Source organism: Sebastes fasciatus, chromosome 2, assembly GCF_043250625.1.
Source record: "Sebastes fasciatus isolate fSebFas1 chromosome 2, fSebFas1.pri, whole genome shotgun sequence".
Classification (NCBI taxonomy): Eukaryota; Metazoa; Chordata; class Actinopteri; order Perciformes; family Sebastidae; genus Sebastes; species Sebastes fasciatus.
The window spans coordinates 31789478-31805381 of record NC_133796.1 but is presented as its reverse complement, the minus strand read 5'-3'; the positions used below and the strand labels follow the sequence as shown (position 1 = coordinate 31805381).

At 38.6% G+C, this 15904-nt stretch overlaps 2 protein-coding genes across 3 annotated transcripts; one reads left to right on the top strand and one right to left on the bottom strand.

Moving 5' to 3' along the window:
• The first annotated feature begins 1725 nt into the window (after window positions 1–1725).
• zrsr2 (zinc finger (CCCH type), RNA-binding motif and serine/arginine rich 2) lies at window positions 1726–7427 on the top strand. The gene is made up of 11 exons (XM_074619761.1): window positions 1726–1977; window positions 3197–3276; window positions 3362–3452; window positions 3589–3697; window positions 3857–3943; window positions 4379–4417; window positions 4576–4706; window positions 4847–5060; window positions 5894–5949; window positions 6047–6156; window positions 6254–7427. Exons 1-11 carry the CDS (start codon window positions 1937–1939, stop codon window positions 7171–7173), a joined length of 1878 nt encoding a protein of 625 aa, XP_074475862.1. The 5' UTR covers window positions 1726–1936; the 3' UTR covers window positions 7174–7427.
• Window positions 7428–8202: 775 nt separating this feature from the next.
• Window positions 8203–14054, bottom strand: LOC141758406 (AP-1 complex subunit sigma-2-like). Of its 2 annotated transcripts, none has more exons than XM_074619773.1 (5): window positions 13874–14054; window positions 13420–13598; window positions 10601–10709; window positions 10356–10493; window positions 8203–9321 (listed from the first exon to the last, which is right to left on the bottom strand). In XM_074619773.1, the coding sequence occupies exons 2-5, from the start codon at window positions 13596–13598 to the stop codon at window positions 9274–9276; spliced, it is 474 nt and encodes a 157-aa protein (XP_074475874.1). In that variant the 5' UTR covers window positions 13874–14054; the 3' UTR covers window positions 8203–9273. The 2 variants fall into 2 exon arrangements, with proteins under 2 accessions (XP_074475874.1, XP_074475883.1); XM_074619782.1 differs by having other exon boundaries at window positions 9180–9321; window positions 10302–10493; window positions 13874–14032.
• Window positions 14055–15904: the final 1850 nt, after the last annotated feature.

The following is a 15904-nucleotide window of genomic DNA, read 5'->3' as shown; positions in this document are numbered from 1 at the left end:
GTCCAAAGGACATTCTCCCAGAAGCTTTGTGGCTTGTCAATATGCATTTTGGAAAATTCCAGTCTCGCTTTTTTATGATTTGGTGTCCACCTGGGTCGTCTTCCATTAAGTCCACTTTGGCTCAAACAGTGACGGATGGTGCGATCTGACACTGATGTACCTTGACCTTGGAGTTCACCTCTAATCTCTTTGGAAGTTGTTCTGGGCTCTTTGGTTACCATTCGTATTATCCGTCTCTTCAATATGTCATAAATTTTCCTCTTGCGGCCACGTCCAGGGAGGTTGGCTACAGTCCCATGGACCTTAAACTTCTGAATAATATGTGCAGCTGTAGTCACAGGAACATCAAGCTGCTTGGAGATGGTCTTATAGCCTTTACCTTTAACATGAAGGTCTATAATGTTCTTTCTGATCTCCTGAGACAACTCTCTCCTTAGCTTTCTGTGGTCCATGTTCAGTGTGGTACACACCATGATGCCAAACAGCACAGTGACTACTTTTCACCCTTTAAATAGGCAGACTGACTGATTACAAGTTTGAAGATACCTGTGATGCTATTTACAGGACACACCTTAGTTTAATATGTCCCTATGGTCACATTATTTTACATCTTTTCTAGGGGTACCATCATTTTTGTCCTGGCCAGTTTCATTAGTTTGTTTTTTAAAATGATTCTGTTGAACCATAATTCAAAAACAATGTCTGATTTTCATTAGTTCATTTTCAGTAAATTTTTATTTATTATTACTTTTGTCAGTTTCAAGTTATTTCAGTGACCATTGTGGGTTTTTCTCTCTTTAACGGAAGGGTACCAACAACTTTGCCTACGTCTGTAGGTGTTCCTGAGGGGGCTATAATTGGAAACACTATTCGTCGGGGAAACAGACTTGTGCCCTCTGTCACACGTTAGCAAAACAACTCTGCATGTAGCTAACTAACTGTTAGTTAAAGTTTACAACAAACATAAATTATTCAATTATATCTTTTCTCTGACCAACCAAATCCACAAATACCTCGTCCAGTCAGAGAACATGTAGTGTCTCGTATATAAAATATTACATTGAATGTCATAAAACAAAGTTAGGAAAGATTTAGTAAATATATAAGCTATGCTTGGTACTTTTGTAATTCAGGAAAAGAAACATTTATTTATTATTTCACTGAACACTGTATTATTCAGTAGAGATTTAGGCGTTCTTGAACCCAACAGGTGTTGTGTCTAGTACGGTTTCCGTCAATGTGTTTCCCCCTTCCTAAACCTGAACTTTTTTTTTATTTTTGTTTTATTGAAGTTAATTCATTTACAAACATTAAGGCATTCTAATTTAAACTCAATACTTCTAACATACAAGGCACAATTGGATAGGAAAGATAACTTAAATGATAAAAACTAATATAATAACAAAAGTAAAAGAGGGTAGAAAATAATTAAAGGAACAAAAAAAGAAATGCATAAATAAATAATAAGACTGCACTCTTCCATAGTAGCTCTAGGGGTCATCATTATATATGTTCAGTTCTTCATAAGCTCTGAGGAGACACTTTGCATGTTGTCCATTCACTAGTCTTAAAGCACTGAGATGATTGTCCACAAGGTCCCTTCCTAAACCGGAACTACCGAGGGGGGCGCTATCATTCTAACAGGAGGGGAACACTATTTGAGGGGGAACCAGACTTCAACATAGCACCGGAAGTACTATGTGTTCGCACTATCTCTTCCGCCGCCTGCCATTCAGTAGCAAAACAACTCCGCATGTAGCTAACTAGCTGAAGTTGACAACAAACAGAGATTATTCAGTTATATCACTTCTCTGACGAACCAGATCTACTGAGGAAATACCACGTCCGGTCAGAGAACATGTAGTCTAGTGTTTGTTTGGAGTAAAAGCGGATAATAAGGAATAACTAAGACTACTGTTAGCTACTGTTAGCTGTGATGGCAGCACCGACTCCACTGATCTCTGCTGCTGTGTTGAGGTCTGTGTCTCTCTTTACAGCATGTTGACACAACTTGTTCATCTGATGATGTCTGGGTGGTGGTGCACAATAACACAAGAGAGTATAACACGTTATTACAATGTTGTAATGTCAATGCATTAGTCCTGCAGTCAGTCTCAGCACATATACTGTGAGTTAAATGCTTCTTAATGGTAAAGTGCTCCTGTTTGATTACATCAGACCAGTGGTTCTCAAAGTGTGTCTGTCATACTCTTTAGATTGCATTTTTAGAGATAACTTGATAATCTAATAAAGTCTGGGTGGTGGATTACAATGTTGTAAAGTCAATGTCAATGCATTAGTCCTGCCTTCACTACTTTCTGGTCATTTTGACACCATGTTATTGTTTGTATATATATATCTTGCATTATTCCCTGAGTAATACTACCCAATTACACGTTTAAAGCACTAACTAATAACACATATGACTGTGTCAAGTTGCTGTGATGACGTAGAGCTGAATCAACACCTCTGTAATACAGTCTGAGCATATACTGGGGATTATAGGCTTCTTAATGGTACAGTGCTCCTATTGCAGGTCTGTGTTTGATTACATTAGACCAGTGGTTCTCAAAGTTTGTCTGTCATATATATTTTTGTATTTATTAGTTTATTTGACAGGGACAATACATAGGCATTGTTACACTTGATTAAAGTGCAACCGATGCAAGGTATATAGGACTAATTTGCAGACCGTGTCCCTGGTTAGGCTTTTAAGATAAAGAAAATAAATTTAAAAAAAAAATACAGAATAGCACATCTTACATAAAATCACATAATACAACATCGTACATTACAATCAATTTACATATGTACTGTATGTTCCCAATCAATAATCAGTGATCACAGGTTTGGTTTAGTTTCAGCCAGTGTTTCACCTTTTCATTCAACGTTTTCAGGTCAGGTTGTATTTTTATTTCCGTTGGTAGAAATGTGTTCCTTTTACTGAAAAAGATGACAGACTGAAGGTAGTTTTGTGCTGTGCCACTCTGCAGTTGCCATTTGTTGATCCCCATGTGGCTATTCTATTGGTATTCATTTTGGTGGTCATACTCTTTGCATTTTTATCCACAACAGGCACACTTTTTGCACAAGACCCCCATTGTAAAGTATTTAGTTTGCACCCACCAGAAGCACATGATTTAGCTTTTCTAGTCCCCTGATCTGATGATTGTTTCACATGTCATCTTCTCTTTAGTCAAAAGCAACGCAAGGCAGCTCTGAGGAAAGAGAGAAGAAAACGGAAACGCCAAGCTCTCGCCCAAGCCAGAGAAAGTGGTATGAATATAGCTGATATGTTGGTTGTTTTGTCATTTCTACACCTGTAGCTGCACTATTAGGGACAACATTTACTCTCTTGTAGGTTTCAAAAATGGAGCAAGCTGTTCACCTGCACAAGATGTAGACATAAATGATGAAGATGATGAGGACATTGATGTTGCAGAGGAGGAAAGGTAGGCCAATACTAACGTCACTCTGCTGTCGTGCAGCTGCACGTTCAGTGACAGACAAGATGCAAACTTTGATATACAGTTTTTTTTTTTTTTAAATCTTCCCTGTGTTTTATTTGTGTCTGACTTGTTTTCTCAGACTGCAGCTGCATGAAGCGTGGTTGGAAAGAGAGAGACTCGCCCAGGAGGAGTTCAGGCTGATAGCTGAGAGGGAGGAGGCTGTAAAAAAAAGAAAAGAGGAAGAGGAGGTAATCTGCTGTTTGTATTCATCAGATTACTGCCATCAGTTGGGGCTGGTTGCTGTTTTGATGAATTAGCTAACTGATGAGCGCACCTGAGCCCGTTCGACCGATTATTCTAAACAAAATGTAAATATTTAGTGGCTTTATGTCTTTTTGTGTTCCCAGCGGATGATAAAGTTGGAATGGGAGGCCCAGCAGAAGAAAGAACAAGAAGAAAAAGAACAGAGGCAACAGGACAAGCGAGACAGAGAGGTGAAACAGGCCCCAGGAGGATAGAAACAAAAAGAAATATATCCTCTTCTACTTAATCAGGAGTGTTTATAGTATCCGTTCATAAGGGATGATTCAGACAATCATATAGTAATCATGTTTCTTTTGTAAAATGTGTTTTTGCTTTGTACATGGTTCTTTTTTTAAAAATTCCTTGACTAAGTGGCACAAGCAACCGTCCAACACCTCAACTAAGATACACACAAAGAGAAAAAGCCTAACAGCACCTTCAGCTCTCACAACAAGGACGTATCTTTTACTTTGTGTGAAAACAGTCTGTGAAATTGCTTTTCCAAAAATTCAGGAATGTTGAAATGCCAGTCCTTGTGAGTGTGGTCTTAACACACAGTAACAGATCTGCTGCAGTATGTTGACCTCTACACATATTCACCAGCCGTGTCTTTACACCATTTGTAGGAGGCCGTTCAGAAAATGTTGGATGAAGCTGAAAATCAGGTATAATCACATGAATATAAATATATCGTTTATCATGTTTCTAAAAAAAATGTTAGACTAAAAGCGATACATGAAATGTATAGCTTGCACAACATCTCACTCTAGTTTAAAGTCAAACTATACAGCATATACATTTTTGTTCATGTTCTCACTTCCAGCTAGAAAATGGAGGACCGTGGATGAATCCTGAGGCTCCTGTGGCGAAGAACTCTGAGAACTTTGGGACCGAGCGCGACGTCGCCAACTGTCCGTTCTTCCTGAAGACAGGGGCGTGTCGATTTGGAGACAGGTACTATTTGTATTTTCTCTTGACGTGTCATGAAGCTGCTGTACTATTTGAGTGCTGATTGAATGGATGTACAGGCGCTTTAAAGTAGTCTTTCCTCATATTTTTGTATATTCTCTTCTCTTCCGTCTTTGTGAGTCCAGATGTTCTCGGAAGCACGTTTATCCCGAAGCCAGCCCGACTCTGATGATCCGCGGTATGTTTACGACGTTTGGCATGCAGCAGTCACGCCGCGATGATTACGACATCGATGCTTGTTTGGAACACAGCGAGGAGGAGCTGCAGGAGTCTTTCCTCGAGTTCTACCACGACGTCCTGCCAGAGTTAAAGAGTGTCGGCAAGGTGGTTCAGTTCAAGGTGAGATGACATCAGGATAGTCAGTGAAGTACCCCGAATTACAGTCAGCTTTCTGAAGTAATCAATCTTTATATCACTAATATACTTAAAATAAGTAAGACATGATTTCAGAATAAGGTCAGGGTTGGGGAGAAATCTGATTGCTGACCTGTTGCATGTATTTGCAGAGAAACCGTAGTCTACAGTCACCACTTTATTACACTTTATGACAGTTCATGTAAATGCTTTGTCTGATTTCTTGTGGATTCTGATTTGTCCTAATGTGTGTAAATATACTCGATGTCAAATGTGTCTCGAAGTACCAAGTCAGGTATAGGGGAAAAAGTGCTCTGGCTTGTTTGTATTTCTTTAAACCAATCACAATCGTCCTGGGCGGCGCTAAGCACAGGATGCAGCCCTTGCAAAATAGATAAAACAGATAGTGGAAGGGGACGAGAATGATATACGTGGCCAACGGCAGGGTTATCTCCACAGTCTACATCTGGTGAGTCAGACTAAAGGGAACTGGACTCACTGTATATATCTGAAAGGTGTTTCACCACTCATTTAAGATGCTTTATCAGTTCAATGAAGTCAATATACATTTCTTTTACCTGGGAATTGAAGTAAAATGATTTACCATTAAGGTGTCCTACAAAATCCAAACTGTATTAAATAAGAAATGGTCTACATAATGTGTCATTAGATCTCTAACTGATGTCTGAAAGAATTAAAGATATAATTCTTTAAATTTTTCCAAACAAGCCTCAAACTTCACTGTTCAGAATAACATGATCAAACTATTACAACTAAAAATACATATTCACTTTCATTGATAACTTTCCTTTTTTTAGGTCAGCTGCAATTACGAACCACACCTGAGAGGAAATGTTTACATTCAGTTTGACACGTAAGTCATCCCACAACCACTCCACTACTTTTTCCCAAATAAATAAACTGTACACAGTGTTTGAATTTTTGGATAAAACTCTTCACTCTTTGTCCAGAGAGGAGCAGTGTAAAGAGGCCATCATCAAGTTCAATGGGAGGTGGTACGCAGGCCGGCAGCTTACCTGTGAGATGTGTCCTGTTACACGCTGGAAGAATGCTATATGTGGTGAGTTATTCATACTGACATGAGAGTGGCATTTTTTACCTGGTGATATTACTGCAGAGATACAAGATTCAGTTGTGTTTATATTTCCTCTTCTCAGGATTGTTTGACAGGCAGAAGTGCCCCAAAGGGAAGCACTGTAACTTCCTGCACGTATTTCGAAACCCTGGCAATGAATTCTGGGAGGCCGACAGGGACCTGCACTTGTCACCAGACCGCAGCGTGAGGGGGAGTCGCAGAGAAGGGTGGCATTCAGAGCGATACGGTGACCGATCGTGGAGGCAACGTCAGCGCAGCAGAAGCCCGCCGAGATCCGAGAGATCCCACAGCAGACGAGAGAGCGACAGGCGGAGGAGCAGGAGCAGGAGCAGAGAGAGGAGCAGAGAGAGCAGGTCCTCCCACCAGCACAGAGAGGACAGACGCTCAGTCAGACACAGTGACAGGAGGAAAGATTGGTATCTGAGCAGAAGTAGAGACAGGTCGAGGAGTAGAAGCAGAGACAGAGAGCAAGACAGGCCGAGAAACGGGAGTAGAGATAAAGACAGGGAGCACAACTATAGGAACAGAAGTGAAGAGAGAGACAAAGATACAGACGCTTTGGAAAAAGTGAGAGAAAGGTCAAAAAGCACAAGCAGAGAAAGAAAGAAACAAAGTAGAGAAAGGAGTCCCAAGAAACCAGATAAAAATGAGAAACCCTCTAACGAGGACACCAACAAGCGCCGCCGCCATAAACAATCCAAAAAGAGCAAGAAGAAGAGCAAGAAGCACAAGAAGAAAAGCCATTTGCCTGAAGGGATAACGTCATCTGGAGAGTCAGAGAGGGAGAAAGAGTCAGAGGAACAGACTGCAACGAGTCCCGGTCAGGAGATAAATGAAACTGAGATAATTCAGAAGAACAATGACGTGGATGAGAGTCCACGTGTTGACAGTGAGAAGTTCAGTCCTGAGGTGAAAAGTGAACAGTCTAAAACAGAAATACCAAGTGAGCCTGCTGGAAACGCTGACACGAGCACCTCTTAGTGGCTCCTACATTTCATAATCTGTGAATTTTTTTCTGGCTTTTCTCCTTATAACTATGTGAATGTATAGGGAGGAATAAGTGAAATGTTTTGAGCAGTGATACAGTAAGTTAGCACCCGTCACCGATGTGTACATATGTGAATATTTTTGCTTTTGGAAGACGGTTAATGTTGCTTTAATTATTGAACACTGGATCGCTGGAGCTGCGGCACTACACGGTTAATGTTGCTGAGTAAAAACAATATAAAACAAAAGATCAACAGATGGGGTGTCTTTTTTTTTTTAATACATTTATTGTTAATAACTTTCAAATATAAGAAAAAAAAGTTGGCAAATGTGTTGGCAGTGTTCAATACAAAAAGTGATATTTTTTTTGCACAAATCAAAGATGAACTTGTTAAATAATGACTTCAACAGAAACACTTTGTGGTTTTAAGAATGCAGATAAAAAGTTTGGATGAGCATCTATTCATTACGTGTTGGCTTGTTTTCCTGCTGACAAGAGAACAAGCTGACGGTGCTGAATATTAATGCCGTACCCTGATATGTGCAGATCATCTTACGTTCTGACTCCATAAAGAAACTCAGAATAAACCTGTCCCTAAACAGACTGGAATAATTACATAATACTTGTATATTGTGGCCGAATAATCCCCACATACATTTTTTGTCAAACATCCTGCAGTTGTAAATCCCTTTTCTGTCATGTTAGCTTTCCATAGACACCATTGAGAAGGTAAAACACAGTGTTCTTTGGTCATATGTTAGTCTTTAAGCCAAAGTATCATAATACATAAAATAGCGTATCTTTTATTTGGGTCACTATCCTTTCCTGAACTAAGACTATGGGAGAGGGACTCACCTAAGATTTACCTCTAGAGGTCATTACAAATTTCAATGTTAAACAAATGTTTTTGTCTGGAAAATAAAGACAATTTAAACCAACGTGACACTAATTACACACAAACAGCTACCAGAAAGTAAACAATTAAGTCTTGAAAAGGAAATATGAAATGGTTCATTTCTGGAGAGGGAATCACCAAAACACAAACTTGTACAAACTTACGTAACATATACACCGATATTGATCATGGGTTAATTGTTTAATTTCACTTAATTGATGGGTTGGATTGATTCGTGTGATTGTAAACGTGTCAGTAATTCCCACAGCAGCACTAGACCCCGTCGGTGCCTCATGTATTACCGTTAAGTCTGAGTCACAGAGCTGAGCATCAGATCTTTGGGAGAAAAATAAATATCCAATGATATGTTTTAAAAAACAGATCATTTAGCAACACGTACTGCTCTCCTGAAGGTATTTATTGAGTCCTCAAAAGACTCTTCTAACCATCTGGATAAAAATATTCCATCCACTGCACTTAAAAGAATATATTTTAACTCATTTCCCAAGTTGTGCCTCTTTCCTAATCCAAAATTGATAGTACAAAATGACACATCTCCTAGCTCAATTTATACATGAACCAAAGTTATACTGTTACATATTGATGGTTCTTTGCAGTATTTTATATTAAACAAAATAATGCATTCATATTTTGCTCTTGAAAAACAAGTTAAATCCCTTTTTTATTGTGCAGCAGACAGAATATTAGTTTAGAATAATAGTTTTATTAAACCACAGATCGTTGAGTATTTATTTTCATGAATTGGGATGCTCAGCTCTGTGACTCCAATGTGAAGGTGATACATGAGAAGCACCGACTGCGGCTACAACAGCACCTTAAGAAGTCCTTTTAAGCCAAACAGCGCATATAGCTCTGCAATCGGTGATGATGGATGATCTTAGTATGATGCTGGAGTTTTCATGTCGTCGCTACATTGTACTGTATAAGTTCGGGGTGTTGAGTATGCCAGTAGTACTGCAGAATACAGTGAGGGAGATTGTACACAGGAGACACATTAAAACCACAGTTGGCACCACATTAAAAGGACATTACTGGATAGTTCGGTACAGAGTAATACGGTACGCAGATGGTGATTATATACATACAACACTGACATAGGAGACAACAGGAGAAGACAGGATAGAGACGTGGAGGTTGCCAGATCTGCATCTGGGAGAAGGAGCTGCAGCATGATGGTTTATGTCAGCCCGATTTCTTCTAAAACGCTCCGTGGTGCCTCGGCCTCCTGCACACGAAGAACAGAGAGAGAATTGTTCCTTGCTGTCGTACATTTTGTAACGCAAAGTACCCCTCCACATTATAACTCACAGTACGTGAGTCATAATTGCACGTTACTAAAAGTGTGCCGTGAACTGGAGGGCTTTAAACCTTCTACGGGCATGCACAGTCAGCCGTGCTGTTAGAACAAAAGTACTGCATGCTTTGCTAAAAATAAATCACTGATTCTGTTGACTGCAAACGACTACAGCTGGACAGAAATGCAAACATGCAGGACAGAATTTTCTTTAGCGCACTGGCACAAGGGAGAGAGAGCAATTAATCAAGTGCTGCAGGCTTAAAATAAACAGGTGACGTCAGGTGGAGAGGGCCTGCAAGGTGAAAAAAGCAATACACCAATATCTCAGATCTCCCCTTCTATCTGGTTTAACATTAGCATCGCTGAGTGAAATTAATTCTACATTTACACCAAGTTAGAGCTGCAACCATTACTTAATTTACTGAAAATTAATCTGTCACAATTTTGCTAAACGATGAGTCGTTTAGATCAGGGATTCTCAAACTTTTTGGGGCCAGGGACCCCTTATAGGGGAGAACATTTTTCCAAGGACCCTGTCTTAATCATAACACCGATTAAGCGCTTAGGCCACTAGCATTTATAGGCTACTCTTAGATGCCATTGGAACTATTTCTATTCCAAAACTCAGAAACACATTTCAATTTGAATTATGTTAAGATAAGATAAGACAAAATTATATAATCCTTTATTAAATTTGTTATTGAATGTTCATACCACTTATAAACCTTTAAAACAGCGGGTAATTTTATTCAAATTGCATTTGGATTCAGCTTGACAACATTTATAGCCTACACTTCAAGTAATTGATCTTAAAAGCTTTCATAAAATGAGAAGTAGCAAGGAATAGTCTAATAAATCCAGATGTTTAAACTTACTTAAGTGCTTCAACTTAAAAATAATGAACTTACATAGTTGGTCCGTCCAATGGGTTTAACTATCTGTTAATAAAGAGCAGTGTGTACCTCCTGCAGCAGGTCGGCCTGCTCGATGGCCTTCAGCACGTTCTTCTTGGACGTCTCCTGGGCCTCTCCGCCCAGCAGGAACTCATCCAGGATAAAGTAGGCCTTCTCAAAGTTGAAGATAATATCCAACTCGCACACCTGTGAGGCCAAAACACAAACGGCAGCAGATAAGAGGAAATGTTTTATTGGTTTCCCCTCCCCATATTATCAATCAGTATGTTACATGTAATGTTTAAGAGACTCACGCTGCCGAAATATTTGTCCAGCAGCTCCACGTATCTGTGGATAATCTCCAGCGTGATCAGCTCATTATCCTGATCCTCAACTGCGCAGCAGAAATACAGACTGGCGTATCTACAACATAAAGTAAGGAAATAAAAGATTAACAAGGCAGTGATGTGTACAAATATGAGTTATTTTACACTCTCAGCAGAAATGCAACTTATCAGTGTTTTCAATTTAATTAGTGGTAATTTAGCTGCGATCACTGTCCAGACTCAGGTCTGCAAATGTATACTGAAAGAAAGCACAGGGACTCAGCAGCAGTCACACAACAGCTGGTCTTTAAAGGAAAAATGTTACTGCATGCAAGTATTTGGTGCTCTTCTGTATCACTGAAAGGCACATTAAAACAAAAATGCTTTTTCATATTGTTAATTTTCCATGTGAGACACCTGTAAATACCAAAAATAAATGCAAAAAAACTTTAAAATCAAAATGCCTTTATATTTGCTTCCTGAATATCAAGTGTATCTTTAGGGTTTTATGGCTTTATCATTGTGTACTTTGACATAAATAAACCAATAAAACCATCCAGGCAATTGTAACTGTAAAATACTGTAAATCATCATGAAAACAGCTCTTCCAGTACTGCAGCATTGAGCCACTGTCTCCTGGCTGTTTTGTTGTTTGTCTTTGTTTATTAGTTTTTTGTTTATCATATTGAACACATGACGATTTGTCTCTGTGTTTTTATGACTCAGTGGTCATATGTCCGGGACAAATCAGGCCCTCCTTATATATTTGAATCAGTCCTCCATTGTTTGGCAGTTGTTATTAGAGAGGGGGTGTTTCTGGCTTTCATCACACACCAGAAGGTGAGATCTAAATGCCAGAAATCTCAGCGCTTGACAACATAATCACTGAAACGTTGGTTTTCATAAACAACCCCAACAAGCCACCGCAGATACAAAAGTGATGTAGCAAACCAAACATTAACACATCCTATTACTAAGATCGTTCTCTGTGCATGGCATAAGCAGCCTATTTAGACCATTGTCAAATGTTTAAAGGTTTAGAAAAATCCTTTAAGAACTCAAGGTCCACCTGCTTTCTTTTTGCCAGGGATTTCAACCACATCTCACAGTCTTCATCAACTCCATCTACACAGTATCTCCCCCATGTACCACCAAATGTTATCATGTCCCTGAAGATCTATACTTGGGTCACATTCTAACAACTAAACCATCTCCATGACAACTGAGCAAACTCTATCTGCTGATAAAGACCGTGAGATGCAGATGAAAGCTCTGGTAAAGGGTAGTAATGGTATGAGATAACCGTCTCAGAAAGTATCACGATTTCACGGTATATTGTATTACATTATTATTTCTAGTAGAAGTAGTAGCAGTAGTACTAGTAATAGTATTAGTATTATCAGTTAAAATGACCCATAAAGGAATGAGAACATAATTATAGTAAACAGAATTATAAACCTGATAAAATAATAGCATGTAACTATAATACGTAATATAACTAGAGCATGTTAGTTTACATGTTAGCAGCACAACAGCATGTAATTAACTACTAAATGAAAAATAACATCAGCTGTGAGTTTTTATCATAGCCTTGGATAATCAAATGTACACGGTATGATAATCATCAACTTTCATACCACGGTATACCTTGATACCGATATACCATTACAACCCAAAGTAAGTGGACCTATAGTTAAGATTATTATGTTAACCTACTATTTCAATAGTCAGGAATGAACTTTTGACGTTGCAATATCTCATGATGAGCAAATAGCTTTTGCAGGATTGGTTTGGTTTGAATATATTTATTTAAATGACCTAAATTAAGCCTGCTGCTGTTAAGAAGTAAGTTTCATAAAATGTCACAGATGAGAGGAGTAACACTGAAAACAAACAGAAAGATTCAAGCTTGTATTGACAGCGTCATTTAGATGATCTCTGCCACATGTTAGTCCGTGTGTTTTCTGTCTGTATGTACAGCCAGTAAGAACACGTTAGTCCATGTGTTTACTGTATGTACAGCCAGTAAACGCACGTTTGTCCATGTGTTTTCTGTCTGTATGTACAGCCAGTATATGCATGTTAGTCCATATGTTTACTATCTGTATGTACAGCCAGTATATGCATGTTAGTCCATATGTTTACTATCTGTATGTACAGTCAGTAAACACACGTTAGTCCATGTGTTTTCTGTATGTACAGCCAGTATATGCATCTTAATCCATGTGTTTTCTGTCTGTATGTACAGCCAGTAAGAACACGTTAGTCCATGTGTTTACTGTATGTACAGCCAGTAAACGCACGTTTGTCCATGTGTTTTCTGTCTGTATGTACAGTCAGTAAACACACGTTTGTCCATGTGTTTTCTGTCTGTATGTACAGTCAGTAAACACACGTTAGTCCATGTGTTTTCTGTATGTACAGCCAGTATATGCATCTTAATCCATGTGTTTTCTGTCTGTATGTACAGCCAGTATATGCATGTTAGTCTGTGTGTTTTCTGTATGTACAGCCAGTAAACACACATTAGTCCATGTGTTTTTCTGTATGTACAGCCAGTATATGCCTGTTAGTCCATGTGTTTTCTATCTGTATGTACATTCAGTAAACATACGTTAGTCCATGTGTTCTCTGTATGTACAGCCAGTAAACACATGTTAGTCCATGTGTTTTCTGTCTGTATGTACAGTCAGTAAACACACATTAGTCCATGTGTTTTCTGTATGTATGTACATTCAGTAAACACATGTTAGTCCATGTGTTTACTGTCTGTACAGCCAGTATTTAAACTACTCTTCTTCACTTACCTCTTGTACACAATCTTGAGGTCCCTCCACTCCAAGAAGCTGCACATCTTGGGCTTCCTGGCCAGGATGGTCTGGACTAGGTCTCTGGAGATCTTCTTCCTCTCCTTGTCAGACAGAGGCACATACCACTTCTGCAACCGCAGCTTCCCCTGCCGGCTGAACAACAGCATGAACTGCATCTGAGAGAGGAAGTTCAGTTATGAGTTATACATGGTTGAGATGAGATAGACTTAGACCTAGAAGGAGGAGAACCAATACAGAGGTAAAGGGACGGATGGGTCGGTGGAAAGTTATCAGCAATCGTCCACAATCGTGCACAAACTTCCCCTACTTGATGTTAGCTAACCTGACGTTGCTAAATGTCCACATATTAACATCAACAACACGTTTATGTGTCATTATGTGACGCCCAGCTCGCTACAACAGAACACGACAAGTAAACACCACTCTTTACCTTCGGTTTAGTCTCTTAGACGACTGTTAACTTCAGTGAATTCAAGCGGAATACATAACCAGAGACGGCAGAGTGAACAGTTATGTCTGTGTGTGTGTAGGTTAGCCTCTCATCCAGCCTGATGCTAAACCAGCTAACGGATGGCTGCTGCCGCTGCTGCTGAGACGACGAGCGGCGCTGTGATTGGCCGAAAATGCCACAGCTCTGGAATCTGATTGGCTTAAAGATTCCGTTATTCGTGACGTCATTCCTTGCCACACAGCCATGGCTTCCTGTGGCTGAAAGTTGACCAGTTTCATGGATGTATTATTAAGAGAACAGTTTTTATTTCTCTGTTTTGTTTGGTAATAATCTGAAGAAAAAAAAACAACACAAGTAAATTTTTTTTTCTTTTTGTTTTTCCTTTATTTGGTTTTACTCAGACATTTATATAAACATCAGAATCAGAATCAGAATCAGAATTGTGTTTATTGCCAGGTGTAAGAGATTTACACTAGGAATTTGCTTTGGTGATGTTGGTGCAAGTCAAACAGTATAATAACAAAATAATAGATAAAAACGTTAGAATAAAATAGAATTTAAAAAAATTGAAAAATTGAAATTTTAAGAATATACAATACACAAAAGTAGACATATATATAAACATACTTAAGTAGATACAATCAAGATAAGATAAGATAAGATATTCCTTTATTGGTCCCGTAGTGGGGAGATTTGCAGTGCACAGCAGCAAAGGGGATAGTGCAAAAAACAAGATGCATCAGCTAACACAGTAAAAAAGAGCTAAACACAGTGTAACAAAATATGAACCATTTAAATAGAAGGAAGTATAAAAATAGGAGCAGTATATACAGTATTGACAATAAACAGACTGTTAACAAAATTGCACAGGTGGAAAATGATATTGCCCAGTGAGAATGAAATGAAATTCCACCTGAAAATATCAGGTTACTGTCAGTTTTTTGGTGTATAATTGTAAGTGGTCTACTGGGAGCAGTGCTGGTTGTGGAGTCTGACAGCTGCAGGAAGGAAGGACCTGCGATAGCGCTCCTTCACACACTTTGGGTGGAGCAGCCTGTTGCTGAAGGAAATATGAAGTGAACCAACTTTTCCACTTTTTTACCAACTTTTCCACTTTTTACAATGAAATTACAGAACACACAAATAGAACATGGGGTGCTTTTCATGTGAAATAAGATAAAATAAATAATAATAATAATAAAAAAATTACATTTAGAAGAAAAATAAAAATTAAACAAAAGAAGGGCGTTTGGGGGAAATAAACTTATTCCACTCCTTCCAAATGTCCTCAAATCGAGTTTCTTGAAGCTTCATTGAGATAGTAATTCTTTCCATTACAAATATGTCATAAATTACATCATGCCAGTTCTCTAATGATGGGGTATCTGGTTTAAGCCATTTCGTAGTAATTGCTTTTCTAGCAGCTACACTCAATATTCCAAATAAGTATTTTGTTTTAATATTTGTAGATGTTGAAAGTAGAAGACCAAACAGGAGTTTGTCCCACTTAAAAGCTATGTTAGTCCCAAATATAGTAACTAATTCTGTGTAAATCTTACGCCAAAAAGAATTTACTTTTGGACAGGCCCAAAACAGGTGATAGTGGTTGGCTACCTGGGAGCCACAGTTCCTCCAGCAGCTGGAAGAGCCTGAATGATGAGACTTCTGAGCAGGTGTAATAAAAAACTCACTAACAGTCTTCCAGCCAAACGCTCTCAATAAGGTTGAGCTTGATATCTTCCATTGAAATTCACAATATAACTAAGTACATTTACTAAATTTTACTTGTACTTTACTTAAGTATTTCTATTTTCTGTTCCACTCCACTGCATTTCAGAGACAAATATTGCAGGTTACATTTCACTCTACTACATTTATTTGATAACCTAAATTACTAGTTACTTTGCAGATTAAGATTAATAATGGAAAAAGATAATCAATAGATACATTCTAATGTATTATTGTAGGTTAAGATAAGGTGAAACTCCCATTCACAAGCTACCTGGCAGT

What these genes read in the sequence shown, in the direction of transcription:
- zrsr2 (XM_074619761.1), top strand. Translation starts at nt 1,937, where the DNA reads ATGGCAGCACCGACTCCACTGATCTCTGCTGCTGTGTTGAG. An exon ending in ATCTCTGCTGCTGTGTTGAG is followed by an intron (nt 1,978 to 3,196) that starts GTCTGTGTCTCT and finishes TCTTCTCTTTAG; the next exon opens with TCAAAAGCAACGCAAGGCAG. An exon ending in GCGTGTCGATTTGGAGACAG is followed by an intron (nt 4,707 to 4,846) that starts GTACTATTTGTA and finishes TTGTGAGTCCAG; the next exon opens with ATGTTCTCGGAAGCACGTTT.
- LOC141758406 (XM_074619773.1), bottom strand. Translation starts at nt 13,598, where the DNA reads ATGCAGTTCATGCTGTTGTTCAGCCGGCAGGGGAAGCTGCGGTTGCAG. An exon ending in CTCAAGATTGTGTACAAGAG is followed by an intron (nt 10,710 to 13,419) that starts GTAAGTGAAGAA and finishes TTTATGTTGTAG; the next exon opens with ATACGCCAGTCTGTATTTCT. An exon ending in TGGACAAATATTTCGGCAGC is followed by an intron (nt 10,494 to 10,600) that starts GTGAGTCTCTTA and finishes TTGGCCTCACAG; the next exon opens with GTGTGCGAGTTGGATATTAT.